General features: G+C 42.5%; 2 protein-coding genes across 3 annotated transcripts; both read right to left on the bottom strand.

Moving 5' to 3' along the window:
* Window positions 1–1,538: 1,538 nt before the first annotated feature.
* LOC308120234 (transferrin receptor protein 1-like) lies at window positions 1,539–14,435 on the bottom strand. Its single transcript, XM_080480711.1, has 18 exons — window positions 14,277–14,435; window positions 9,035–9,084; window positions 8,674–8,911; window positions 7,766–7,940; window positions 7,446–7,671; window positions 7,245–7,367; window positions 7,039–7,134; window positions 6,485–6,624; window positions 6,251–6,402; window positions 6,040–6,159; window positions 5,818–5,903; window positions 5,640–5,703; window positions 5,479–5,546; window positions 5,289–5,353; window positions 5,078–5,171; window positions 4,725–4,946; window positions 4,447–4,605; window positions 1,539–3,986 (listed from the first exon to the last, which is right to left on the bottom strand). Exons 2-18 carry the CDS (start codon window positions 9,065–9,067, stop codon window positions 3,744–3,746), a joined length of 2,304 nt encoding a protein of 767 aa, XP_080336837.1. The 5' UTR covers window positions 9,068–9,084; window positions 14,277–14,435; the 3' UTR covers window positions 1,539–3,743.
* Window positions 14,436–22,377: 7,942 nt separating this feature from the next.
* Window positions 22,378–26,511, bottom strand: ints15 (integrator complex subunit 15). 2 transcript variants are annotated; one of them, XM_080486143.1, is made up of 8 exons: window positions 26,395–26,511; window positions 25,222–25,426; window positions 24,890–25,111; window positions 24,630–24,795; window positions 24,256–24,533; window positions 23,912–24,149; window positions 23,375–23,414; window positions 22,378–22,885 (listed from the first exon to the last, which is right to left on the bottom strand). In XM_080486143.1, the coding sequence occupies exons 2-8, from the start codon at window positions 25,414–25,416 to the stop codon at window positions 22,624–22,626; spliced, it is 1,401 nt and encodes a 466-aa protein (XP_080342269.1). In that variant the 5' UTR covers window positions 25,417–25,426; window positions 26,395–26,511; the 3' UTR covers window positions 22,378–22,623. The 2 variants fall into 2 exon arrangements, with proteins under 2 accessions (XP_080342269.1, XP_080342270.1); XM_080486144.1 differs by having other exon boundaries at window positions 24,890–24,997; window positions 26,395–26,503.
* Window positions 26,512–26,719: the final 208 nt, after the last annotated feature.

The raw sequence follows: 26,719 nt of genomic DNA, 5'->3' as shown, positions 1-26,719 counted from the left end.
ACAGTGGGGGGGGGAGATCGTCTATGATCGGGGAGGGATCACTCCTTTGAATATGAGAATCTCTTGTTTTGAGGAATTTAAATGTGGAATTTGTACACAGGAAAATTGAATTGATCACCAGCTTCTGGTAATACCACGAAATGTAGCTTAAAAGTAACTGATGTGTTGAGTATTTTCAGAGATTACATCTTATTGTTACTTGTGAGGAGGAGGCAACTTGAGTAACGTAATAGTCGTTTATATTTACAGCAATGCAATACATATTTCAAAATGCAATGTAACAGTGTGTGGGAATTTTTCAAAAATAGAACAAAAACAAAGCTAGAATATTACATATGAAGTTAAAATACAAAAATAAATGTACATATACATAATGCGAAAATATGAATAGTTGAGCACACCTTTTCAAAACAATCTATTCACATAAATGAGAAACAAGTTTCCTTCTAATTGTGTTAATCAAAGTTATAAAGTAGTAACTAAAGCTTGGTTTCTGATATTATCTTGTCTTTTAACTAAAAGCAAGTGCAGCTGTGGTGCAAAAGTGACACTGGAATCAGTTGCAAAGTGAGAGGTCTAAATTTTTCTTGTATCTCTGCCACACATTCATACTGTCAGCCCACTCTTAAAGGGGCAAGCCACCATTTGCTCTTACAGTTCAACACTTGCTACTTCTGCAGTTTTCTGCAGCTTTATCGTTACATGTTGCAAAACACTTACTTTCAACGGCTTTTTTCAAAGAAAATAGATTTGAAAAGGACACGATAAAATACTGAAGCACAAGAGGCATGGATCTTCTACACTGCTGTCATATCCATTTCTTTGAAACAAGAATAAGATGTCATATAGTTGCCTGTAGTTAGTTGTATTTCATGAATTTCACACTATATGTTCCTGATTTGGGGACTTGCTTCTTTCTACTCCGAGTAAAACTTTCAGTAAAGACATGAGCAGTTTATTACAATAATATCACTTACTTTGGCGCCACCATCTGGACAAAGACGGTCACTGCAGTTCTACAAATCCAGTGTTGTGGCGCAGCCGAAAATGTATATGCATGAAGTTATTTTGTCTGCTACTATGCATCCATAACATCCAACCATCTTATACACTACTTAATCCTGTGCAGACAACCACAAACCAAGGGGCGTGTGATGAAAATGATTAAATGTATAACTCAGGATTTGCATTTTAATATTTCCAAAACACGTTTTGAAGCTCAGTTCTTCATAACGCTTCTTGACAATGGATCTCGTCTCATTAGAAATCCTGATTTCAAATGGCTCCACATTTATAAAGAACATGCAGTTGTGGGAGTGCAGTGGCTTGCTCAGTTTTCTGGAACTGGCTTCAGCGCCCCACATTCCTGCAAAGGATATAAGCGGTTATAGAGGATGGAGGCATTTGTGGGTGGCAGCCATGAACAAATTCTCCAATGCTAAAAGCGTTTCTAAGAATGGATGATTGAAATCTCACGAAGCCAACCACTGGCAGCATAAAATCTTCATTTAACAGAGAACTCACCCAGTCAAGACTTTCAAGAGATGTGATTGTTTATTGCGAGAAACAAAACAAAGCTAAGCCAACGTCAATACAGTTTGAGAGAAGAAACATATTTGTATCATCATACTTTCCGAAAAAAAAAAATGACAAATGTTCTCAAGACATTTAATACCAATTCTTCACTGTCGGTTTGTTTAACCAGTGCATCCACATTTAGAGCTCAGCTGACCAAATGCAGCTCTCTCTTCGAGTGACGTTAATACTGATCTAAAACAAACATTTGTCACTTGAGGCATCGCATCAGTTGATTTTGAACTGGAAACTGAGCAACAGCGTAAACAGCCAAGACGCCCATATAAACTATTAGAAGAGTCGTTGTGTAATCATATATAAATCGATAAACAGATTTTTGCTTTCTTCCTTTAACTTTATCAATGGCTGTTGCAGCAGGACAGGCTCTTACACCAGTAACTTGATTCTAGCAGAGAACAAGACACCCAATGTCAAAACTCAACAAAATAAAACAAATATTGATCATTCGAAAACTATCAAAGTACTGTATGTAGAAACTCAGCTGGAGAAATGCAGCCACGAAACAAAAAGGCACCATGAAAAATCTCAGAAGGAACATATTAAAACAGAAGAGTGTACTTTCACAGAGTGATTATTAAAACAAAAAAAACTGAAGCAGACTGTTGATCATGAGCAGAAATAATGGGCCATGCTGCTATAATCACAGGGGTCCCCAAAAAATGCGTGATACTTCTCTTTGAAGCAGAGGACCGTCCACTTTAAGTTTCAAATGCTTCAAACTACAGGCGTGATTGATACGAGACCAAACAGCTCGCACGAGAAATCCGGATCTTCAGATTCTCGTCTTGGAGGAAACTACAGAGGTACGTCAGAATGGAAATGCAGTAGGGCTATAAAGATGCGGGCATGTGTAGCAATGTATTTACACATTATGGGAAACACTGTCCCCGATAATAAAAAACATCCACCCCTACAGTGAAATATGGAGGACACTGCCTCCGATATGGACACACACTGGTAGGCAAAAACTACCTTCTTCTAGCTTTTTTCCTACATTATGGAAGACACTGCTCCCGATAATGGTGTTTGAGGAGAAGTGTACATGTACCAAAGGGCCGGCACAAGAGGCCAGAGTCGCTGGGTAAATACTGTCGTATTGCAGAGAGTCCAGTCTAGTGTCGGTTAAATAGAAAAAAAAAACAGTCAGTTATCTTGTGTTTTGTACCGGCCGTCAGTCCACATGTACACTTCTTTTAGCAGATGCTGCTTTTGTCATTTCGACAGTATAACTGTCATAATTATGGAAGGCACTGCTCCCGATAATTATATAAATTGTTTTTATAAAAGGCGATAAAAAACTATTTATAGTGAACCCTGCCACTGATAAATAAATAACAAAATAAATAGACATACGGTTGTTTCAGTGCCACGTGGTTGGAGACCCTCTCCCTTGGTTTTTTTTTTTTCTTTTCTATAAAGGCCTTCATAAATTAGCTTTAATACCAAACAGTGGCTCACTCGGACCATCAGTAAAGTAGTTTCTCGTTTGCAGCATGCAAGGACATTTCCTGCAAAGACTGAAGCAATACAAATCTGGAGGATTGTCTTCAATGTGCATCTGCGCAGCGCAAACACTGTATCGCTGAAAAATCTGTTTTTAGACGCTTGTGCGGGATCTAGGACGATGAGTTGTGTAGCAGAATCCAGCAGAGTATAAGATTATAGCTACCAACGCCCAACCCTCTCCGAGCTGGTGAACACAGCTTCTACTGTGGTTATGACCTGACGAAACACTCGCTTCCACTACATTCAAGTCGTGCAGACCGCAACGTCCGTTTAAGTAGTCCTGCCACGTGCGTCGCATGGTTTCTTTGAAGGTAATCGTTACTAGCACCAAAATATTTTTAAAGGCTTTTTCTTTGCAAAGTGGTAGAATCACTTTGTCGTTAAGGCTTTCGTTAAGGACACATCCGATCATAGCGGTTTGGCTTAATGGTAAAATAAGGGAGAAGAGATCAATTGATTACAGAAGTAAATGACTGAAATTTGCATTCAGTGAGAAAAAGCGGCATCGTTTCCTGAATTGGGTTTCATTTCGGAAGCTGCGCATCGTCAGGGGACTACAACAGCTTCATTGTGAGATTGCTGGTTGCAATAACGGGCCAGGCCATGAACAAGGGAGGGGAGGGCGGGAAAATGACTTGTTTTTAGATTTCATTATCCAAAGACCAGATGTCCCCTGCTAGCGAGTTGGCACAACCCTGAACGGTCCAAGTGGCCAGTGCAAACTGGCTACGGAACAGGTCCACGTCGGCCTCTGGGACGTCGGCCCTGAGCATGTCCAGGTGGGCGGACAGCGCTTTGAGAGTGTGGGGGCCCGAGCCCAGCAAGATGTGACGGAAAGGACTCTCTCTGGGTGAAACGTAGGGCGACAGGAAGTTTCTCTCCACCTAGACCGACAAGACAAGGATGGTGAGAAGAACTTGCGGGCACTAAACATGCCTTATAAAGGCAGAGTGTACAAGTGCAGAAGCATCGACAACGAGGAGGCAGAAGGTTGAAATTCTGAAGGTTTTTTTTTACAGAATAATGCAGATACTGCAGGGGATGCACATATGATTAAAGGATTCTACTGTAGTAAGACAATGACCTCATCTTTATTCAGTTAACAGTTTTTCCCTTCAATCCTGCACGTGGATTTGTAAAGTCATAGATAGTAGTTATGGTCTTAAAATATAGTGTCATCGGGAGTATTGTCTTCATAAAAGGACCTGCAGGTACACTCTGATCAGAACCATTCTTTCCCCAAAACAGAGCTGGATATGGGGGTTCATGTTTTGTGTGCACGTTTCCGCCGGTTAATAAAACACCTGCAGCGGGGGGTCGTTTTTCCCCATTCAATATACTCACCGACATCATGCGGTCATTGATAAGGCGACACATCTCGACGTCCTCCAAGTCGCTGTTCTGCATGTCTGATGCCAGACTGCGAGCGGCCCGGCTGTACGAGCCCGAGGCCGAGATCAACCACTTCACTGTCAGAGCTTTGGGCAAGAGCTGGGGCTGACTCTGAAGGCACAGAAAATATCCACAATCTTCTAAATGCTTATTAAGGAACTCTTATTCAACAGTCAATCATTTATAACTGACTGTAGTAGTTCAACTACTTTCTGGGTTCGCAAGCTCACCCGCTGAACCGCCTTGACTTTTCCGTTGATCTGAGCCACGTGAGAGCGAATCATCTTGTCGTACTTCATGACGTCCATCCGCAGCAGGTGGTCATGGACGAGCCTCAGAACTATTTGACCAGCGAATCGGGCGGAGAGTTCAGCCAGATGAGGCACCTGGCTGGCTGTGGCAATGTTCAGCCTCTCCTGGGTGTCGAGCATGGTGTTGAAGTACATGTAGTCCTGGGAGGGAGAAGCAAGAACGGAAGTTACATCGCCGCATGAGAAGTACTGCTGTACGACGAAAGGAGACAAAAACGAGCAAATGATGGGTTACGACTGCACTACACACTGTTTTCAGGAATACGACTTACTGGGTAGTCAGCGATGAATCTAAATGAGATGGAGGGAATGCCAGAAAACGCCAGGAAGGGAAATGCAGCATTGTCCACCTTGAGAGCTTCCAGCCTTTAAAGAAAAGAAACCCACGAAAAGGAAAATTAACACTGAACACGACCTGAAACTTTGACGGTCTGGACATTCCAGATGTGATATCGAGAAAAGAAAAGAAAATCGAAGGCTTACACATTGGCCTGCCAGTCTCCCTTTGCAAATTGAGCAAACATTGATTTATCCCGGTTTACCTTCACCTGCAAACAGATTCATTCCAACATGCATTTTCTGTTAACAAGCTGTGTCACAAAAAATAAATAAATAAATTACAAAATTCTGAATCAAGCCGATTAATCCTAGAAAACACTTCCTGTGGACTTACCTCGTTGAGCGTGCTTGCGATGAGGCTGTGCATGAGAGGACTGGCTGCCACTTTAAACCCATTCTGACCTGAAACAGACGACGCTCAAACTGTTAAAAGTTTTCGCTCATGGCATTATATTAACACCAACCAATAAAAAAATGTTTTCCAAAAACACCTACCTGTTACAATGCCGTCGAGGTTGATGTAGGTGAAGGCCTTCATGCTCAGAGAAGACAGGTATCCCTGCGATGACAAATGTACAAAGAAGTGAGTCTGAATGCACAAAAGCAAAAACCTAATTCTTGCTCTTACTATAGAGAACAAGTGCCCTTTGAGAATTTGCTGTGCAATTCTTACCTCCAACCACTCGGTGGCGCCAACACTACCATATTCACCAGCACTGAAGCTGGCGAACACAATGCTCCTCCTGGGCTTGAATCCATCTGTCAAATTGGAGAACAGGCGTGCATCAACACAAACAGCTCTGCAGATTTCCATACAGCACATTGTGGGATCCTCCATGTCGTACACGCGACCAGATCTAACCAGTTTCCCCCCCCCCCCCCCCGGGAGACTCACCATTCTTCACCATGTCCGAAATGGATCGAGCCAGCTCAACAAGCACGCTGGTGCCTACGGTTGAAGCAGCAAAACCTGGACCCCACGCATCCCTCTGGGCGCCAATGACCACGTATCGATCTGAATACGAGGACCGTCACAATTACTCGACAACTCAATACATTGAAGTCCTGATGACGTCGCACCGTTTCGTCCTTCATTCATCTCGTACCTGCATCCACGAAGCCTTTGATGACTCCAAATACATTGTTGATTTTTTTCTCAGTCAGAACGTTGTTGACCGTCACGGTGATGGTGTCATTCTCGTTTCCCAGCTTGTGATAGCCCCTCCACCCTTCTGGCAGGATCTGCCCCCCGAGCTGACTGAGTGGCGCAGACAAACGCCGCGTCACCGAGGAGGCGTCTCAACAGGCAATCACAGGGCCCGACTCAAACGGATACTCACGTCAGAATATCAAATGCCATTCGCTTCGTGATGGTCTGAGCCAAGATCTTGGGCAGGCCTGAAGACTGCACGGGGGGGAACTGGGTGTGGTTGAAGGAGGGGAAGCCCGGGGTGTAAGGATCTCCTGAACCCATGTGGACCTGCGCAGGACAAGCAGGAAAACTTGATACCTCAAACATTGACATGCGTGTGACCCTGTCTCAAATGCCAGGCTGCAATGGTTAACAGCCCAACGGTCGGTCTTTTCCTTACTGCGTCTCGGCTTCTGTGCCGTCACTTTACAAACACACCTTTTCACTGATGGATGCAATTCATTTTTTTAACATTAATATACATCGGTTGGACATGGCGAAAATTAATAAAAACCGAATGTGACTACAGGTAGCAATGCCTCCATGTCGGTGTGTATTTTAAAAATCACGAATGTAATTGTGTTTGGTTCGTGTAACAGGAGTATCCCAACACATTCGATAAATGTGATTTTAGAACAACATAAGATGCGTGTCCAATATGAACCGCGGCACGTAGGAAAAACACTTAAGAGCTGAACTCACATGTCCAAAGAGCGGCGTGTTCTGATCGAATGTGTAGTCTTCCAAGTCTGGGTAGATCAACACAGCGGAAGCGTTCATTTTGGCAGCATTAGCCACCTACAGGGAACAGGAACATAAAAAGTATGATGGAAAGGAATGCAGTGGAAAAGAACAAGAAGAGATACGGCAAGTGAATCAAGTCATCCGTCCTTCCGGAAGACACTCACCTTCTCAGCGAAGCTGATCTTTCCTGCTCTGACCAGCATGACCCTCCCATTCAGGTTGATGTTCTTGTCCCGCAGTGACCTGAAGTCGTTTTCCTGCCCGTAAAATCCATACAGCACAGACCCCTGGACCGAAAGAGTCAATCACATTCCATGAAATGACATTTACATTCTTCGATAGCACACTGCAGCTCAATTCATTACCTTCACGCTTCCTGTGCCACTGTAGGACAGGAATCCCATTGGACGTTGCTCTGCATCTCCCTTGAAAGTGAAGCTGTTGGAGCCGGTCGCGGGGGGTTCTTGAACCTTGACAAAGTGTTCATCCGTCCAGGAGTTCATGCCATACTCTTTAAATTTCCGGAGCACCTTACTAGCCAGATCTTCATCACCAGGAGAGCCGGCTCGGTGATTTTCAGAGGAAAAAGCACTGCGATAAAACATTGCAATACAATTTAACTATTAAAGTAACATTTCAGTGGAAATGTCTGCACACAGTGTGTGGATTTGGGTTTTTTTTTTACCTTAAGACAGGAATCAGTGCGACTGCATTGAGCTTTTGAGCAAAACGCTTCTTGACCTCATCCCAGTCCATGAGGGGGGCAGCACCAGTTTCTCTGAAAATACTGCCACTTTCAGAGGCGGAGCAGACCGGCGCCTCGTCCTTGTCCCGATGGACCAAGTAACCAATCAGATACCCTGAAAGTAGCAGTGGTTTCAAGGTGAACATCAGAGACTGATGGTTTTTAATTACAAAGAAGGCACAGAACCACAAAGAGAACAAAGACATCAGGTTACAGCCTGAACCGCATTGTCAGCAAGTTTAAAATGCCAAACAGCCACGTGACACTGCCAGCAAAAGAGAGGATTTAGATCTCAAAGAAATTGCATCAGGTCAACTGGACTTTGTTATACGTCTTGGAAGACGTTTTGGTCCCTCATCCATCACTTCATGCTGTTTCCCCTGACAAAGCTGGGAAGTCACGGAGCGAAACGTCTCCCAAGACAGACGAGCGAGTCCAGTTGTCCTTAATGAATCGCTTAAAGAAGTCTCTTACTTCAGAAAGAGGCAACAGGCACAGACACTCAATTAATAGTTTGAGCCTTCTGCAATGGAACTTTATAAAAATAACCACGATCCTGATATGCAAGGTGATTTTCATCTAGCTCCTGCTGAAAACTTGTTTTTGAGAGGACAAACCCACGTCATACCTAATGTTTCTTTTTGTCAAGTCAGTGAACTTGGGAGCAAGTCTTTGCATTTTTCACAAAAACTATATGAAAGGTTTGAACTGCATCAGGAACATCAGACACAACTACAGATAATCACACCTCCAGACTGTCCCTCCCCCCTCCCGTTGAACCCACAAGTGTATTTCAGATCAATGTAAACACAATTCAGGGGAAAAGCAGGTTTCCTCCTCCCGCTTACCAATGACGAAAATGAGAAGAATGGCAGCTGCCAAGAAGCAAAGGTTCTTGGGCGTGTGTCCAAACTTCGGAGTGGCGGCGCGTCTGTGGTTGGAGTTGTGATTGAGGTGCTCCCCGACGCCGTTTCCCCCGGCCTCCTCGTCCATGTCGGAGGACAGCTTCATCTCCACCTGGCTGTTGTCGCCCTCCATGTTCTGGGTCAAGTTGAATCGTGTGTAGGAGTGAGGCTCCCCGTTGAACTGAGGAAAACGGGCATGTGGTGAAGAGGTCGAAGCAAATGTAGTTGTGAGTAATGGACGAAGATGAAACAAAGCGTCAAAGTATGCTCATTTGGGCGTTTACACTGTATTACTAGTACTTACAATTTTGGATATCGTTGACCTCGCCTGGTCCATGGCTTCGTTCTACAAGTCTGAAAAAGGGAAGCAAAATAAAAATCAAACTTGAACACTTAAAAATTGGCGACTAAAAAAAAAAAAAAAAAAAGAAACGTGTACTGTGAAAAACTCAAAAAGCAGCTTGCATGTGGACTATGACCCCCCCCAACAAGTTTCTTCACAGCACGTTACTGTTTTACTTGTGGGCATAATGCAGAATCCCAAGAACACGTCCCACCTCTTGCCCAAACATCCATGGGGTTTCCTATGCGGCTAAACTAGAAAGGCTGCACTGTTTCCAATCACAAAAGACCAGTGTCCTGCACAGGTCAACACAGACTCCATGCCTCCACGTGAACCCCGTCACCAGCAGAATACAATAACAGTAACGAGCTTCCCACAAGATTCAGCTCAAAGCGAGTGCCAACCAAAGCAATGTCTCAGATTAACAGAAAGGAGGAAGACCTGAAACGCAACTCCTGTGTATATATTCTTAACTACGATAATCCGCAGTGAGAGGCAGGCATGTGACTGTGTTCAGGGAGAGGCCTCTCCTCTCAGGTGCTGCAGCTGCAGACGGATGAGACTTTTATGCGGAATTTACAAATATCTCACAAGACCTACTTGGTCTTTTGATTCAAGCAAAAGTTATTTACTGGACCTTCCATCAAGCATATCAGAAGACCACATCAAGTTACACCATTTCTGACCACTCAGTAGTTCTCCTATTGATTTGATGATATTTGACACTGCACTTTCATGTTATATTCTTTCGCTGCTGGCTTTCTGCAGCTAGTAAAACATCAGATGACTCTAGTGGTGAAATTGTCCTTCAAAGCGCCTCTTTACAGGGAGCCTGCACGTGCAGATATCTTTCAGTTTCAAAAGTAGTGCTGCAACTTTACAACAGGAAAGCAAAAACAGCAACACAAAAAGCCTCTGAGAAAAAATATGCAGCATTGTGACATGAAAGGTTGTTTTTTTTCCTCCCCTTAGAATGTTGGGGTTTGATATATTGAGAAAGAAAAAGTTACACATTTTGTAATCAATTTGGCAACAAACTGGTCATATCAATTTTGGCTATACCACCATGCACAGTACATAACATATTTGAAGCCGTCATTGCACAACTTATAAACATTTAAACTCCTTTACTGGTCCAGAGTAAACCCAGATGAGACCTGCATTCCAAGCATTTATGCACGTTTTCTGTGGGTTGCTTACCATATGAAAACGCAGAATTCAAAACCATCTTCTATTGTGCAGACAAGATAATCAGACTGATGCCTCTGATTAGCTCCTGCAACATGCCTAACCTTCACAGACGAACAAAACACAGCCAATCCTCTTAAACAAACCAGGTCTTATCAGACCACCAAGTTGGACAACCTTGCAGCTTTTAAGTAGGTGAGGAGTGAACGACCACAAAAGGTCAGACTAATGACTGAATACAAGACAAGAACAGCACCTTGCAGAGAGCAGCTTTCTTGAAAGGCCATGACAATGTCATAAAACCCCTCAAGGCCACTTGAAACAACAGATGGGAGATCCCTAACTGGACATTGCGTGAGGAGGGCTGGTGTGGGCAAATGCCAAGGGGACACTCGTGCAGACATGCCCCATTTCCCAGTGCGGCCTTGATAAACTCTGATGGCAAGCTTCCAAGGTAGCCCAGAGAAAAGAACCAACTCTGCATATAAAGTATATTTCAATCACGCAAACGAGGGTTTAGACATGTTGGATGAGGTCACAAACCTGAAAAACACGTGTGCTATTCCCAGCGTTATGTAGTGCGGCTAACTTTAGAGGGTGGCCTGACCTCAGACAGCCCCGGCACCGCCGGGGCTTCTCCAACATGACTGAAGAGCAGCACATTGGCTGCCAAGGTCACAAAGTACAACACAAAGAGCAGACTCACATTTTCTTTTCCCCCTCATTTATAGAACCCTTTAGTGACACAACTGGGAATCTGGTTGATGTGGGATTCAAAAAGTGGTGTCGGGCATGGATTAGCCGCCGCGGAAAGCTAATTGGTGGGCAGAGCCACATCTATAATCTTACATACCAAACATACCAGGCCTTTGCAGATTTAATACTTTAATCAGATAAGCTACCATTTTAAATGTAGAAACCTATGGAATTTACCAGTATAAATAAAAATGGGCACATAGGGAGTAATTTCACACACTAAACTAAACAGCTTTATTCAAAAAGGTGTAGCCGGTTTCCTTAATGTCATTTACGGCGGCTCCCAACTGACGTCTCTTCATTGACGACTTTTTGTACACGTGTGTGCAGTAGAGATAGTAAGAGTGAACTCAGGTCACGCCCTTCTGAGAAGGAAGACAGAAAGTCAAGGAGCCCAGTTCCTTGAGCTTTAACCAGAAAAGAGATCATTACAAACTGTGCACTCGCAGTCAAGGTTATCAACATTAGTTGTTGAGAAGCTGACCAATCACATCTATTTTGCTTTTTTTTTTTTTTTTCCTTCCTCAAAAACAGTGTAAAGTCAACACAATGCGTTCATGAGTTTATTTTCAGAGAAACCGGAAATCTTTTTAATTGAACAAGTTTTGCTTGGACAGATTCAACATAACTGTCGGTAAAGGTCTGTTACTCCGGTTTTGCAGGTCAATTATGTTGCGAAAGCAGCTTCCTCATGGTGTTCTTAGTAACTGAATAAATCCCTCTGGGAAAAAAAAGTAACTTTTGCTCCATAAACAGAAGGTTTTAGTCGTGCTGGCGGGGTGGGGGTGGGGGTGGGGTGCGATTGTTGTAACATCGCCAATGGAAAAGCTAACCCTAAGATCTTTGACAGGGACAAAAAGAGTAGCAAGTCAAAGCCACGTTTGCTCACAAACCCTACAAACATGACAAATTGGAACTAATAGTTGAGGTACGCTGGCAGTAGATCTTCACTAGCTTTCCAGCTTGTGTTTACCAATATCACAAATGATGGCATATTACCTTTTTTTTTTTTTAAAATGGCACTAGCATCAACATTCCTCCAGAATATACAGAGGATCTCTCAAATTCAGTGAGTTCGGAATTGATATTTTTGCTACAAGTGATTTTCCCCACAATAATCAATCCATCCACCAATCTTCAATTCCTGCTTTAACTTAAGGAAGTGGTTTGTCAATGTCATAACAAGTAATGCATCATCTTAAGGTTTTAATACGATTCTTTACTAGTCATTGGAAGTTGCATCTGATAAATCCATCTAGAATGGTCAGTTTACCAATCTTCGTGGTGAATAATATTTCACCTGTGTGTCACAGGCTTTGTCTGAAAATAATTTAAAAAAAAAAAGTATTCAAGTCTGTTTATTATCTGCTTCTATAAAAGAATTTAATCTGGGCCTTGAACAGCGCTCAAGAACGACCTCTTCCTGGCATATTGTACAACTCTGGTGCAGCGACGTCATATTAACTCGAGTATGAAAAACATCCCTCCTTCTTTCCTGGGGCAGTCTTACAAACTACCTTCTGGTAAACCTTCATTACTGCAAAGGCTGTTTTGAGAAGCTACACCCAGGCTTTTCAAAAACGAAAATCATCAATGGAGAAACTTGTCTAACCAGTGGTTGAACTTCCAACTGCAAACAAAGAAAATATGCAACTATGGAGGTTTAACTATATAATGACTTGCAGCATGTCTTTCCATTACCTGCTTATAACCAGTGATGTGGGAGTCACTGCAGTTTCCAAATGTGACACCTAATGGTAGAGATTAGAGTATTGTGGCATTTCTGTATATGCAGTGATCGTTTTCTCCATTTATAAATAATTACTAGTCTGTTTTGTCATGTTTTACCTCATAGTTTGACACTTTTACACTCCATATTTAATATGCAAAGGATGCACCCACTTCTAAGCGTTTTTATTCCCATTATATGCATATAATGACAATATAGTATCTACCTAACAGAGCACATCAGTTCTCTCAAAAAAAGAAAATCAGATGAGTGAAGGAAAGACATGCGAAAAAAGGAAAACAATGAAATTGCATTAGGAGGGGGGCGACTGTAGGGGGAGCAGGAGCTGGGTCAGAGGTTTGGAGGAGTCATTCAGCAGTGGCAAGTCATGTGAGAGTCACACTGGGAGAAAAGCTCCAAGTAGCTCATGGGAAAATCTACAGAAGTAGAACAGTGATTCAGACAATTCCCACTTACTGGGTCTGTGCACTTATTGTTCAATCCCAGTATTCCCACATTTATAGTAAGAGAGTACATTCTACCCTGTGAGAGGACAGTTTTGAGTAGGTACCGTATTTTCCAACTTAAATACAAAAGACATACCAGATAGAAAAATGTATTAATGATTTTTTACACAACAATTAAAGTGATTTGCCAGTATTAGAAGTGGAATACAAAAGATGCTGAGAAGTACTTCTAAACCTGCAGCTGTGTGATCTAAAATTAGTTATTACTGGCTCCCTTGAGGACGAAAAGCCACCAGTTTGGGGTGTCAAGTACACCTGCTGCTTTAGGATGTTTAGGGAATGAGTAACAGAGCGTCTCGCATGAGGGACAATTCATCCACCACAAGATCTAGATCCCAATTTCTCCAGAAACCCTGAATTAACTTAACCAAACAAAGCGCAATAGAGAGCGTCAGGACGCGGTGTGAACACGCTCATAAAGATAGGTTATCTGCGCGGCGGGAGGCTTGCTGTGCGTCAAGGTCAGCAAACAGGGTCAGCGTAATGTCTACCCACTGACACGGTTTCTTCCTCGGGGGGGGATCACCGAGAGGAGCTGCTGCGTAAAAAACCGGCTGCTTTTACGCAGCGCCCGTCGCCTCGCCGTCAGCTGAACGTGACCACCGGCATCCCCCGTTATGGCGTCCTTGTTGCATTGGCAACGTGACAACCAATATTATAATCACCGCCATCTGTTACAACGAGACAAGGAGGACGAAGAAGGAAAACGTGTCCCACGAGAAGGTTGCCAAGAAGAATTTACGCAAAATCCGTGCAGGGCGCAGCTTATTTCCACATCCTCACACCAAAACAAAATACACGAATGCATTAAGGAGAGAAAAAAAAATAAGGTATTTAAAATGACTGACATATTAAGGCACACTATATAAGGACTCGAGTCGTAAGCCACGCTCCCCACAGAAACATGTGGTTAAAATATGATGGCACAGAGAATAGACGCGAGCAGCGGCGTCACTCCTGGCTTTGCGCCAGTGTGGCGAACAGCAGTGGAATAAATCCTCACCTTTTCTTTCAAAACCACCTCAAACAGACAATAACTTCTCCGCCGGAGTCCTCGCTGCTGCAGCTGCTACCGCCTCCCTGTTATCAGGTCTGGTTCAGCCGGTGTCCTTCAGCACGCTGCTTTCCAGTTTTATCTCACGGATTGGTCAGACATGAGCGTAAAGGAGGCGTGGCGTCGCGGCGTCACTTTCCCTCCTTCCTGTCCTCCCCTCGTTCGACCCCGAAAATCTCGCGAGCGCCAAGGCTGCACGACCGGTTGCTCCTGAGGCCGGTCGACACGGGCCTTTCTGCCAATGTCAGGCAGGCTTATTTCACACAACACAAACGCTTGAAAAAGGATCATTTTCTATTATTATTTGAATTAGATTAGATAGATTTAAATTAATTCAATTAGATAATGATCACCGTTTACTAACTGGGTAATCAGGCTGTCAAATTCAGCCAGCATGAGATAAACATAGGTGAACTACAGATTTGCATTTTCCACAAGAAAATCCAAGTGTGTATACTGAAGGCTGAATAAGACTTTTGTTAAATTTTGTTTTTAAGATTGTAGGAGAAATAGTGTGGCACGGAAGAAGTCAGAATAATGATAAAGATTTGGTTCCTTGTTGTGTGAATGCCTTAGCATTCACACAATTAAGGTCACCGATAAGGTGACATGAAGGTGCCCTTTCTCATAGGCTTACTTTTCCCTTTGATTATTAAACCTGAGCAGGTATCTTTACTTGTTTAGGTTTAATAGAAATCAATTCAGCCCTTCTTTGACGTTCAACCGTTTTAAAATAACTACCAATGCGTATTCAGATGAGAAAACAAAATATTGACACGCCGTCCCTTATAATTAGCACGTTCACCAACTTTGAGTCCCGTAAATATAGTTTACTGGCATTACATAACCTTTAAGTGGTAGTTCTAATGTTATGGAGCTGATTTAAACTTGTTTAACTAGATCAACAGCTATGTTCCAAGACAGGGAATTAAAGTCACTGCGTGTCATCTTCATACTTTAATGATTTCAAAAAACTGTAAAGCCTGTGATAGTTTAATCTGGTATTTGTCTAACATGGTTTAAGTGATTTTTGTACATGTATTTTTGTTGTACCTGAGGAACAATTGCTGCAGTAATCTCAAAAATGAACAAAATTACTGTAGACAAATCTTGAACGGAGGCCTTTTATCCATCAATCTGTCTGCTTTAGCCAGCTCCAGGGAAGTTGGGGTCTGGAGTCAACAGGATTGCCCACGGGTACTCAGTCCATTATAGTCCAAACACACACACAGACACCCCACACAGAGTGATAAACTAAGAGTAACATAGAATCACCAATTGATGTCATCTACAAGACTTTGGTCTGTTGAGAAGAAATCAATCTTCAAGCACATGGACAGGGAGAACCTGCAAACCTCGAACCCCAGACTGGACCAAGGAAACACAGTGAGGCTAAAGTACAACCACTATACGTCAATTTGAATAACATTACATAATTATTACATTTTGGGTTTTATTACCTTATATTCTATAACAATTCTAGTCATTGTTACATATCGGGCTCTAACGTGCCCTATACTTGTGAGTTGCTGTACAGTATTCAAATGTAATTCCACCATTATAAATGATTACAGTGTCACAGCAGCATCCCAGAAAAAAATTATTTGGGGGGGGGGGGGGGGGGGGGGGGGTGATGTGGAAGGTGAATCTGAACCATGGATAACCTTGAAAGACCCCATTTTGGTCTCAGACATATTAGTGACTTTGATTCACAGCTCACCTTGAAATGAGAAGAAATGTAGCTCCTTTGAAACAGTCCTCCCTTCATACTGCAGCTGTGAACATTTGAGCTCAAGTAAAGGAAAGGAAGTAAAGACCTATTTAGTTTGGACAGTGTGACTAAGTCAGAAAGCACAGGGACCATCAAAGACACACTTTTTCCAGTTAACTTGTCTGGGACCATTTCTGCGCTTTTTACTTGCTCGACAGGAGAAAAGGCAGTGCTTGTATGTAGAACTACACACTACTACTAACATGCTTTAGAATGGTCAAATGCAAACTTTTAAATTCTTATAGCCTCAGTTCTTGAAAAAACAACAGTTTTTTGTTTTTAAGTAGTCATGTGAAAACATGGAAAATTAGATTGGCCTTCCCTATTCAGAAATAAATAAATAAATAAATAAAAAGGAAAAACAATATTGATGATGTGGTTATTAGTTCACTTGTTGTTATGTTCATACAGACAAAGTTGACATATGAATGCGCTCTCGGATTGGGCATTAGTGGTGGGCAGGATAAAAGCCGTCGCCACTTGTGGTAAATTATTACAAAGTCTTTGAAAACAGGCAGTTTTATTTATTTTGATGGCGAGTTTCACAATTTCTTGTATTTGCTGTCATGATTAATTATTGATTATTAAAGCAAAAACAGGCTTGGTAGGTGTGTGTGTGTGTGTGTGTGTGTGTGTGTGTGTGTGTGTGTGTGTGTGTGTGTGTGTGTGTGTGTGTGTGTGTGTGTGTGTGTGTGTGTGTCCTTATAATTGGTCTTTTGGGTTGACTTCAGTAATTGCATGTTTATGCCTGGTCGCAGGCTGCAATCACATATTTTGTGCAAAACTAGTCATTGGGTGAGGTGAACTCATGTTTTAATATTGTTCCCACGCCAACCTTTTCCCACCTATAGTTCTGTAATTAACCTTATATATATATAATGTCCACTATGTATCCACAACAACATCAACCCAGAGCTTATTCAGGATGTATGTTTGTACTCAAACTCACACCCCTGTATATCTCCTGTGGGACAAAACATAGGACAAGATGTGAATGTCGTGTCTCTCTCTCGTTCAAGGATTTATCTGTCAGAAAGTTCAACTGCATTTTTTTTTTTCCAATCTGTTTTAAGTCGTTGCTGGAGTTTCATGTGGTTTAATGCCAAGAATTTAAAGTTCCTGCAGAGACAGTAGCCAGTGTAATTTACTTGACGTGTCAAGCAACCAGAAACACTGCTGTGACCTGCGTGAGTAGTACAACAACACTCCAACTGTGGAAAAGTAAAGGAATTTTTCGTTTGTTTTTTTTCTCATCTCAAGGTGGAGTTGATTCTGCAACTTTGACTGGAAAGTCTGGATCAAAAAAAAAAAGAAACAACTAAAAAATGTGTGTGGTCTGCAAAGCCTCAGGACAGTAAATCCACTTTGCTCCAACCATTTTGAAAAACGACATGCTCCACCTTCCGTTCCTACCCATGAACGTCATATTTGAATAGCCTTTTGACAGAGTGATTTGATGAGTACTTTCTCCTCACACATATGCACATAGAATGTGTGGATTTTTGATAATGATTGTACAGACTGCCCATAAAAACTCTACTTGTAAGGCGGACTCCAGAGGAGATGAATACAGTATATTGTGGGAGCTCCTGAAAGTGTGAGTGAATGTGCGGTGATACCTCAACAGCTGCCCGGATATTCCTGAGACAAGACATCTTACTCATACATCCAATCCTTTGACTTTTCTCACACTAAGCGTTTGTGGTTTGGATTGAAATACATTCATCATGCACTTGTCACTTATGTTTGCTTTTTAATTAATTAATATTTGATGGAGGAGCTCTGCAATACCGTCTCTCTTCATAAAACTAATTAAATCATGTGTCACATGTCACAGGTAATTGTTCTGGATGACACCATCAGAGATTATTGTAATTTTGTTGCCCCGCGTACAGAAGAGAGAAACATATTTTAACATAAGGAAACCTATCTTCTAATGACAGTGAAGAAAAAGTTAAAGCATATGATATAAGTACAGAGACAAATAAACATATTGATCTGTCCGGCACATATTTACGATCAACAAGGAGATATTCTGGTCTACTTAGTCATATATTCAACTTACGCACAGGGCAGAACACAAGCTTTTGCACAGAGGCTTCAGTGAAAAATATTGAAAACTGTTAGATGGACCACCATGACACCCTTTGCTACAGATATTAATTTAAGTTGATGATCTGGTAATTCCTTAACAAATTAAATGTTTAAAATTCTCCTGAACAAATAACAACGACATTTGATTTAACATTAAACAGCGATGAGCCTCATGAATGAGCTGAAGGCTGGACTCCCAGAAGGAATGTTGACCGCCACGTTTCTTCTCAAATATTGTGTATAAATTAATGGTATTCACAGGCTCACACAAGTTGTACGATGCTTGTTGATCAAGGATGCTTCGGTGTGCAGACATGGGTGAGACAAGGAATTGAAACCTCCAACCTCTGGATGAGAAGACAAGCCAACCAACTGAACATCTGCCTCAAATAATAATGACTAAGTGGCATTATAAGTCACAGAGAAAACCCTCGTTTTCATATGTGGGTTAACTAAGAATGATCTCAATATTGACATTAAACACATGAACATCTTCTGAACAGACCAGGACGCTCAAGAAGTTGTGTCAGTGCCGTGTGAGAAAGAAACGTCTCACACTTCAGCTCTTTTGTTCCCTCCTCAAAGGAAGTGCCAGACATATTCACTCGGTTTCTAAAGGCAAAGACAATTATGAGATTAAGGTGTGCAGGAAGTAAACGCAGTGGCCGTGATCCTCTGAGAAAAGTAAATGAAGGGGAATCTCTTCTCAGCCACAGCTGGACTTACCGTCTTTAAAGGCTTGCGCTGTCGCACATGATGAAGCAACACTAATAATGATAGCCTATACCAAATACACAATAGTCCACAGTAAACTGTAAATGTGATCTAAAATCCAAATGAAATGCATTTGGTTCTTTTCTTTCTTTGTGTCTACCTTCAGCCACGCTTGGATGTGTTTTCATTTGTGAAAAATCACTTCTCGCCGTCAAGTTAATGCTGAATCTGCAGGTGTCTCACAGGCTGTTATTGTACAACCGAGGAAGTTGAGATGGACAAAATGTTGAACACCTGGACTCTAGTTTTGAAAAAGCACACACACACACACACAAAAACACAATGCAAACAGGAGGATGTGAAAATGTGCTCTTTTGATCCTCTTTGCATGATGTTATATCAAGGATGAATTATTCAGGGGTTTTCTCATAAATGTTGTAAACTCGTGCCGATGGGTTAACAAGAGGCGTTGTCCGGCTGTTCTGTCGACAGCCAATAAAAGTTCACTCATTTAGTTTATGGTTAGCTCAGAGTTCTCAGTCAGATTTGGAGTTCAGCCTTGGTTTTTTTCTTTTTCTCCCCCCCCCCATACAGGAAACCAGGATTCTGCAGCTGTGAACACAGACGGTCCGTTACCACAGCCACACATACCTGCGAGCTGGACCACCCCAGACCATGTTCCTCTGAAACCATGGAAAATCTCTCACACGCAGCTCTGAACAGTGAATGTGCTGACATGCCATGCTATCTCATGTGTTTACTTTTTTTTTTTTTGTATACCAGTGGGCCACAACAGTGTAGTGGTACACACTCTTTATCTCGTGAGGACGTCCTTGGTTTGATTTCAGTTTTGGTTCTTGAACTTTGTGTGTGGCGTTTGCATGTTTCCACTCCGCGTGGAAGAGTCTCCTCCGAAAGCATGCATTTGAGGCTGATTGGTGAGCGTGTGTGTGTGGTAGTCGGCCTCCGTCCGTGTTTGCTATGTGACGGACTGTTGTCCCGTCCGTTATGCAACCTCCCTCTTCCATATTAAGCTGGCGTCCGCTTCAGCAACTCACAGCCCCTGACTTGGGTGAAGCAGTGGAAAAGACTGGGTGAATGTTTCATTGGATAGTTGCATAAAATGTGTAGTGGAAAGTAACTTGTCGCTCGAGAGATAATTGTTGAAAATGTGAACATTTGCAATTCCCAGTCCAGAAGTTTGCCCTACAACTCCTCCGTGAAGACGCACTCTCTTCCTTCCCGCCTCTTTCACTTGCGTAGTATCTTTACGCGTCACCTTTGACGGGCCCAACAGAAAGGCATCACTTTCTCAGAAAAAAGATATTCTTATCACGGACCCACCCAGGAGCTCTGCAGGGGGTACATGCTGCACAATCTACAGTACGGTGGACGTATTACAATCAGCATTCTGCAGTGGCCTCCGAGCTTGTGAGAGGCGACGACAATCCCTCAGAGGGGAACGATTAGTTGACATCTTATTGGAGCTTTTGGGGAATTTATTGAACAGGACAAAAAAATAAAAAATCATCTGTAAGACAAGAAAAGACACTGAAGTAACAGCAAACATCCAGGATAACAACACTGGGGAGGAGCAAACAAAGGCTTGTCTCAGTACTTAAGTTCCCGTCGAGTATGAATAAGCGAAGATTACAGGGGAAATGAACAAAAGCTCGCTGCAGACAGATTACTCAGGGAAGTTTGGATTCCTCAAAACTGACTTCCCTCGCTACTTCAACCTGTTCCGAGCATTTGGGTGTCCTGCAGGAAGGAGGAAGTTCAGAAAGCTACTGCTTCGGATACCACGCTTGACATACTGGAGATGATGCAACCCTCAACCTAAATGAAATCAGATGAGCTTGTGGGGAGGGTTGACTTTTTTTTTGTGGTGCTGCAGTCAGAGATATGTTATCAGCCTTTAAACAGGGCTAAGCCAATGGACCGCGGGGCTCGGCTCAAACAGACTGCGACATCCTCCAGTTACATAACGAGGCAGTGTAGGTTTGGGACAGAGGTGAAGCGTTTACCTTTGGATAGTTGTCCATTTTGCTCAGGGCATGGGTCCAGAAGCCTCTGCAGGCAGTGTTTCTGTGGATTAGAGGTTAAAACATTTCATGCATTTTGTATGACCACATTGTAAATGTTATCTCAATAAAAACAAGTTAATGTAACTTTTTTTTAAGGCACTTATTTAAAAAAAATAAAATAAAAAAAGCATTTCTCAAAAGAATTAAACTGTTGTAGTTATGACTCGGCTGCTTTGTGTGTTTAAACCACGCTCATATTGTCTAAATAAATATTAACTATTTAATCAGCTCTCTTCGTTACGGCCTCGTCCACTGGAGGGATCCCAGCTCACGATAGATGCAGGACACACAAGCACAAAGAGACAAACAACCACACACTCAACATTCACACTTACATGTATAATATAACAAATTAGCATCAAACGCATGTTTTTAGAGGAAGCTTGAGAAAATACACACATCCTGTGCAGTCTTTCTTTTCTTAAATGACTTTTATATCATGACAAAAATTGTGACAATGTGGACTTTTGCTGCAATAAAAAAGCACAGGGGCCATCAATAAACGAACAAAACCCAAACAAGGTAATGAAATACTTAATATTCACCATCGTATTCAGTTGTGTGTGACTGGAATCAGTACGCACAGTGAATTGTCATGGTTACAATACAGCAGCTCAATCCACACATCCCTGGAATCAATGTGGAAACAAATTCTCATGATTTGGGTCAAATTTCAGTTGAAAATGTAAAAAAAAAAAAGGTGTGTTTGAGCTCACCCTGATGAGTTTTAGTCCTGTGGCTGTTATTTTTCCACAACCCGCACCAACGTACATAAACTTGCCTCTTCACATTGACTTGAGAGAATATTTCAAAAACGTTGTAAAGGTTTTGAACAGATTTTCAGATTATCTTCAATTGATTTGTATCTTTTTGGATTTGGCTCTCAGACATATTTAACTTGGTGTAAAATGTGGAAACAGGACTGTTGTGCAAATGATTTAGTTCATATCAATAACTTAAACGTTGATCACAGGTCAATCTTGTTTTTCCTCCATTTACATCAGTCATTAATCTATTGACATTAACCATCTTAATATTTTCATTCCTGAATATATTCAGAATTCTGCACTTGTAATTGAAGGCCACCACATCATACCAGCCCCTTCTCTCCATTGATGCAGTACTTTCAGTTTAGGCTTTACTTTTCATTTCAGGAAACAATTTGATTTCATCCTGTAACGATGATTTACTTCCAACTAAAAACAGTACATTGACATTAAAATGGCATCTGCCTTTGAAAAGTTGTATAATTGATGCCATCTGGTAGCTGACGGCAAATCTTTAAATAAATCTGAAATACTTTGGAAACACGGACCTGCTCTTGTACTTGTAAGAACAACAGTGACCACATGTGGTCAACATGGAGAACAACACCAAAGGGGAAGTAGAAAAATATTTATTGGACAAACGTGTTAACCTCACAGGTTTTCTCAAAAGCAAATAGGCTAACATTATAATACACAGTTACCCTCTCTCTCTCTCTCTCTCTCTTACACACACACACACACACACACACACACACACACACACACACACACACACACACACACACACACACAACAACACAGTTATCCCCCAGCATCCACACACAGCTTCACAAACGCCTACAAGTTGGGCAAATGTTCTCTCTTTAGTGGCTGGGCCGGTAAGGAAAGGGCATCCCTGTCATGAAGGGCTGAGCGGGGTACTGGGGGTGAGAGGAGGGGTGAGTGGCAAGAGGTGCATGTGGGGTGTGTGCAGGGTGTGTGGGCAGTGTGGGGTGTGTCGGGGGCATTGGGTGTGCCGTGTGAGAGGCGATGGGTGAGTGTGCCGCGTGCGGGCTGAAGGCCAGCGGCGGGGTGTGGATGTTGTTGTAGTACATCACTGGACCGGACAACACCAGCTGGAGCAAACTGGAAATAAAATAAATAAAACGGGCACATTTAGTCTCGTTTACACAAACACAGGTTGGTACGTCACAAGAAAAGGCTGAAGGATGATAAAAAAGAACCCTTTGAAAGGGGACGATTACGAAGAAACAGTCATTATTGAATTAAGGTGATTAGTCACTTATTTAGTTGCAAAACAACTAAAGTACTCTTTACAATTGTTGAGTTTATTCATTTAGACAATTTACTGTAAATTCTGACATTAATAGATGGAAAACAAACCCTGCTGTCGTCTATAACAAACACTCAAACATATTTGAATCCAGTGTGGCGAGACACGAGACTTCATTCAGTGGAAAAGAATTCACTTGCCTTTAACTCACAGCGTGAGACTTTTTATGAAAAATTGACTTTTCTCAACACCAAAAGAAATCTCCAAATTGTAGGATGCCTTTCTGTAGTCAAAACTGCAACTCATGTCTGAAGGGAAAATAAAGATGAATGAGCTCTTACTTGTTGTGGGGGAGGCGGGAACAGATGGCTCTCAGGTCCTCTGTAAACACAACATAACGTATGAGAAGACCACCCATAACCAAAGAATGAAGTTTATGTGGTTCATGCATGACTGAAAAACGTTGTCCTTTGAAGGTCGACATCAGGTTCACGTAACCTCAGGCACGGGTGCCACAACACGCCTCCCTCAGAACAATCAATACCAAACTGGCGAAGGCTCTCTCAGATTAAACGAATACATATTTTACATGGAGTTCCATTTACGTTTCTTCTTTTAGTTTTTAGCCTACTGGCAACTTTTGTACGGTTTGGGAAAGTCTTCCTGAAAGTCTTAAGGTCAAAGAAAACAAACAATGGCAACAAGACATTGTTAAAAAAAAATAAAAAATAAAAAATGGAGCAGGTATTTAAAATAGGGTGGAAAATTGTCAATAACATTAGTATGTATAATATTGACTTTGATTCATACAGCTGCTGTGTTGGAGCTTGGTGTTTGCTCCCTGATCATTAGGGAACATCAATAATTAAGATTCCCACCTCTGGAGCAGAGAAGGGCTCCACTGGCCATGGACACTTGCAGGGCTTGTGCCAACCTGTCCAGGGCCAGCTGGGACAACGTGAGCATGTCTGCAGAGGACACGTGCGTGTGTTTGTCTGCCTGGTCCAAAAGTCGGGAAAGGTCGGAGATGAGCGCTGCCAAGGACTCCATCTGAAGCAGTGCCAGGCGACCGTAGAGCCCCTTCTCGTTAAGAATAGTGGGCAAAAGCATGAGTACCTAGACAAAACGTGGTGAGAGTGATTAATAACATTCCATCTGCATGTTGGGGGTGTTTCCTTTGCACTATGTGAAACGTTTCTGTAAAATGTACTGAAGCTCAGACCTGTAGGACACTCAGATGAAGAGCAGAGAAAAGGGGCCCCACTTCCGGCTCACTCTCAGAGCTTCCATTAGTCAGCGCCTGCTTCTTGTCACTTCTGTAGGCCAGCGGTGCCTTGACGCACCAGCGCATCAAACCCCCTAACGGTGTGACATCAAGCGAGCTGATTGGCTGGTTCCCGGAGAGGGGCGTGTTCAGGAAAGTGATTAAGACTAGACGAGGGTCATCTTGGATCCATGACACTATCATCTGGAGGAGTTCTAGTGGAGGGCTGAGCTCCTCTGAAAAGTCAAACACAACAGCGGGTTTTTTTTTGAGGTTACATCTCATTTTACCAAAGTCAGATTTAGGATTCTTTTTACATCATCGCAAGGTACCTGAGGTGAGGTCATACAGGGTGGTGACAGCAGTGATGAACTGGCAACAGAAACGTGGGCTCGCGCTGTGGATATTCTGCAGCGTGGACACGGAGCCTGGTACCAAACTACAGTAATCATCTACCAGCACCTTAGCCAGGCGGACGCAGTACACTCGATGGGTTCTCTGCATGCCACATACACAATAAGATGCTTATGATGAGTACCGGTACATTCAGAGCACGAACACACACGTCACACAGATGCATTGAAACATTCACCTGTAACCAGGTAGCAGCACATTCTAAGATAGGGACTCGGCCCACAGCGATCGCCATTGAGACCAGCTTGCTCAACAGTGCCATGCGACTTTCGTCTGCCTGGTTTCCCTGGAGATTAAAAAGCGCCGAAAACATAAGCTGGCGGACAGTGTCACGACTCTGCTCCTGAAAACAGCTGCACATGATCTCCAGCAGCTGCAGCTCCTGCAGAGCACTCATCCTCTGGAAGAAAACAAACAGATAAAAACTTTTTTTTTTTAAATTCCATTCACTTTCCACATATTTGTGTAGCATATAGTTACACACAAGCATTTCAGACTCTTGTTTCTTACTCTGGTTGGGGTGTTTCTGTCCTTGGGCGCATGGAGAATGAACTCCTCGACCAGCTCCAGGGTTTTCGAGTCAACCTGAGGAGGCTGCCTCCCGGACTGCACCAGGTTACAGATGTAAATGTCAAGGTGGTAAAGCAGCTCCTTGGCTGCACTCAGGACGTCCCGGGGCAGCAGGGACTGACGAATGTCACCCATCCCTCACGGTCTGCACAAAACCATGAACATGTCAGGAACTAAAACGAATCCATGGCGATCCAAGACTTACTCTAATAGATTGTATCCCTGCACGGGCTGCCTGTGTGTCCAGGACTGACATCACAAGCCTTCAATGGTCTCGGGCATAAATACATCTCAGATTTACTTGTACAACATGAAACATCCAGAGCCCTGAGGTCGTCAGGAAGAGGTTTAGTAAGTGTTCCCAGATTAACACCCTAAATCACCCTGCTTCAAAGTATTACCTTTATTTCCCTGTAAAGCACTGTGTATTACCTTGTGTCTGAATGAACACCAATAACATATACTTAACCTAGCTATGGTGGATTCAAACGCTGTCTTGTTGTGCTGCGTTTTCCCTTTGAGGCAAGGGTAAACTAAAGACAAAATAGACATTTTACAAAAAACCGGCATTAACTATGGTAAAAGAAAAGAAAGACAGCGATAAACCATTGAGTAAACTAAAAAAAATAGGGGGGCATACAGGAATCCAGCAGCTAATATTGTTATCATTTTGAAAATACCAGCATTTGTATTCCATCACAATGGATGCTTTTCATTTCATAGTAACCCGGTCCTCTTGTAATCTAATTAAATAGAATCGAGTACTTTACAGTGGAGACTGGCTTGCATAGAGGCGTTGAAATGACAGTAACTGGCAGGTACAGGTAGTATTGGTGTTCAGGAGTAGTCTTATCATGAAAACAAGCGTCATAACAACACATATTTAAATTGCGATTGAAATAATATAGGACATAAAAGAAGACGTAAAAGCCCTCTGAGTATTTAATGTGAGAATACTGGCTGAGTTCACATCTCCACATTGACTCGTCTCCTCCATCCTGATCCAGCTACTGTTAGCAGCTCTCTGCTAAAAAGGCTAATTTCTACTCCACCACAAACTGCACGTGTCTTGGTTGTTCCCGGGACATTGAAAAACAAGTCTTGAGCCCTTACCTTTGTAAAAAAGCGCCCTAAGCTCACTTAAAATGTGATTAAAGGCGAGACGAGTGATGAGGTCTCTCTCAACGCCGTTGGAACCGTTTCCTGCCCCTACGGAAGCCCCGGAGGGAGAAAAACCAAAAAGCGAATGTCTCGTATTGTTGCAGAGCGCGTGTCATTGTTCACTAAATTCTGTTTATTTCTATTCAAATACACATCATTCATGCATTTCAAACAAACATGACTTGAATATGAGCATTTCGCTGCATTCCGTAGTGTTTTAGGGACACAGAAAAGCGTGAAAATAGAAATAGATGTAATTATATTTTTATTAATTCTT

Source organism: Lipophrys pholis (assembly GCF_963383615.2).
Source record: "Lipophrys pholis genome assembly, chromosome: 1".
Taxonomy (NCBI): domain Eukaryota; kingdom Metazoa; phylum Chordata; class Actinopteri; order Blenniiformes; family Blenniidae; genus Lipophrys; species Lipophrys pholis.
The sequence above is the reverse complement of the archived record's forward strand: the minus strand, read 5'-3'. Positions and strand labels throughout refer to the sequence as shown.

Excerpts from the sequence above, each read along its gene's own strand:
- LOC308120234 (XM_080480711.1), bottom strand. The coding sequence starts at position 9,067 with ATGGACCAGGCGAGGTCAACGATATCCAAAATT. Across the intron at positions 5,904-6,039 it reads TTCGGACATGGTGAAGAATG|ATGGATTCAAGCCCAGGAGG; the intron begins GTGAGTCTCCCG and ends CCAATTTGACAG. Across the intron at positions 5,547-5,639 it reads CCTCGACGGCATTGTAACAG|GTCAGAATGGGTTTAAAGTG; the intron begins GTAGGTGTTTTT and ends CGTCTGTTTCAG.
- ints15 (XM_080486143.1), bottom strand. The coding sequence starts at position 25,416 with ATGGGTGACATTCGTCAGTCCCTGCTGCCCCGGGACGTCCTGAGTGCA. Across the intron at positions 24,534-24,629 it reads CCTGTATGACCTCACCTCAG|AGGAGCTCAGCCCTCCACTA; the intron begins GTACCTTGCGAT and ends TTGACTTTTCAG. Across the intron at positions 24,150-24,255 it reads TTCATCTGAGTGTCCTACAG|GTACTCATGCTTTTGCCCAC; the intron begins GTCTGAGCTTCA and ends CGTTTTGTCTAG.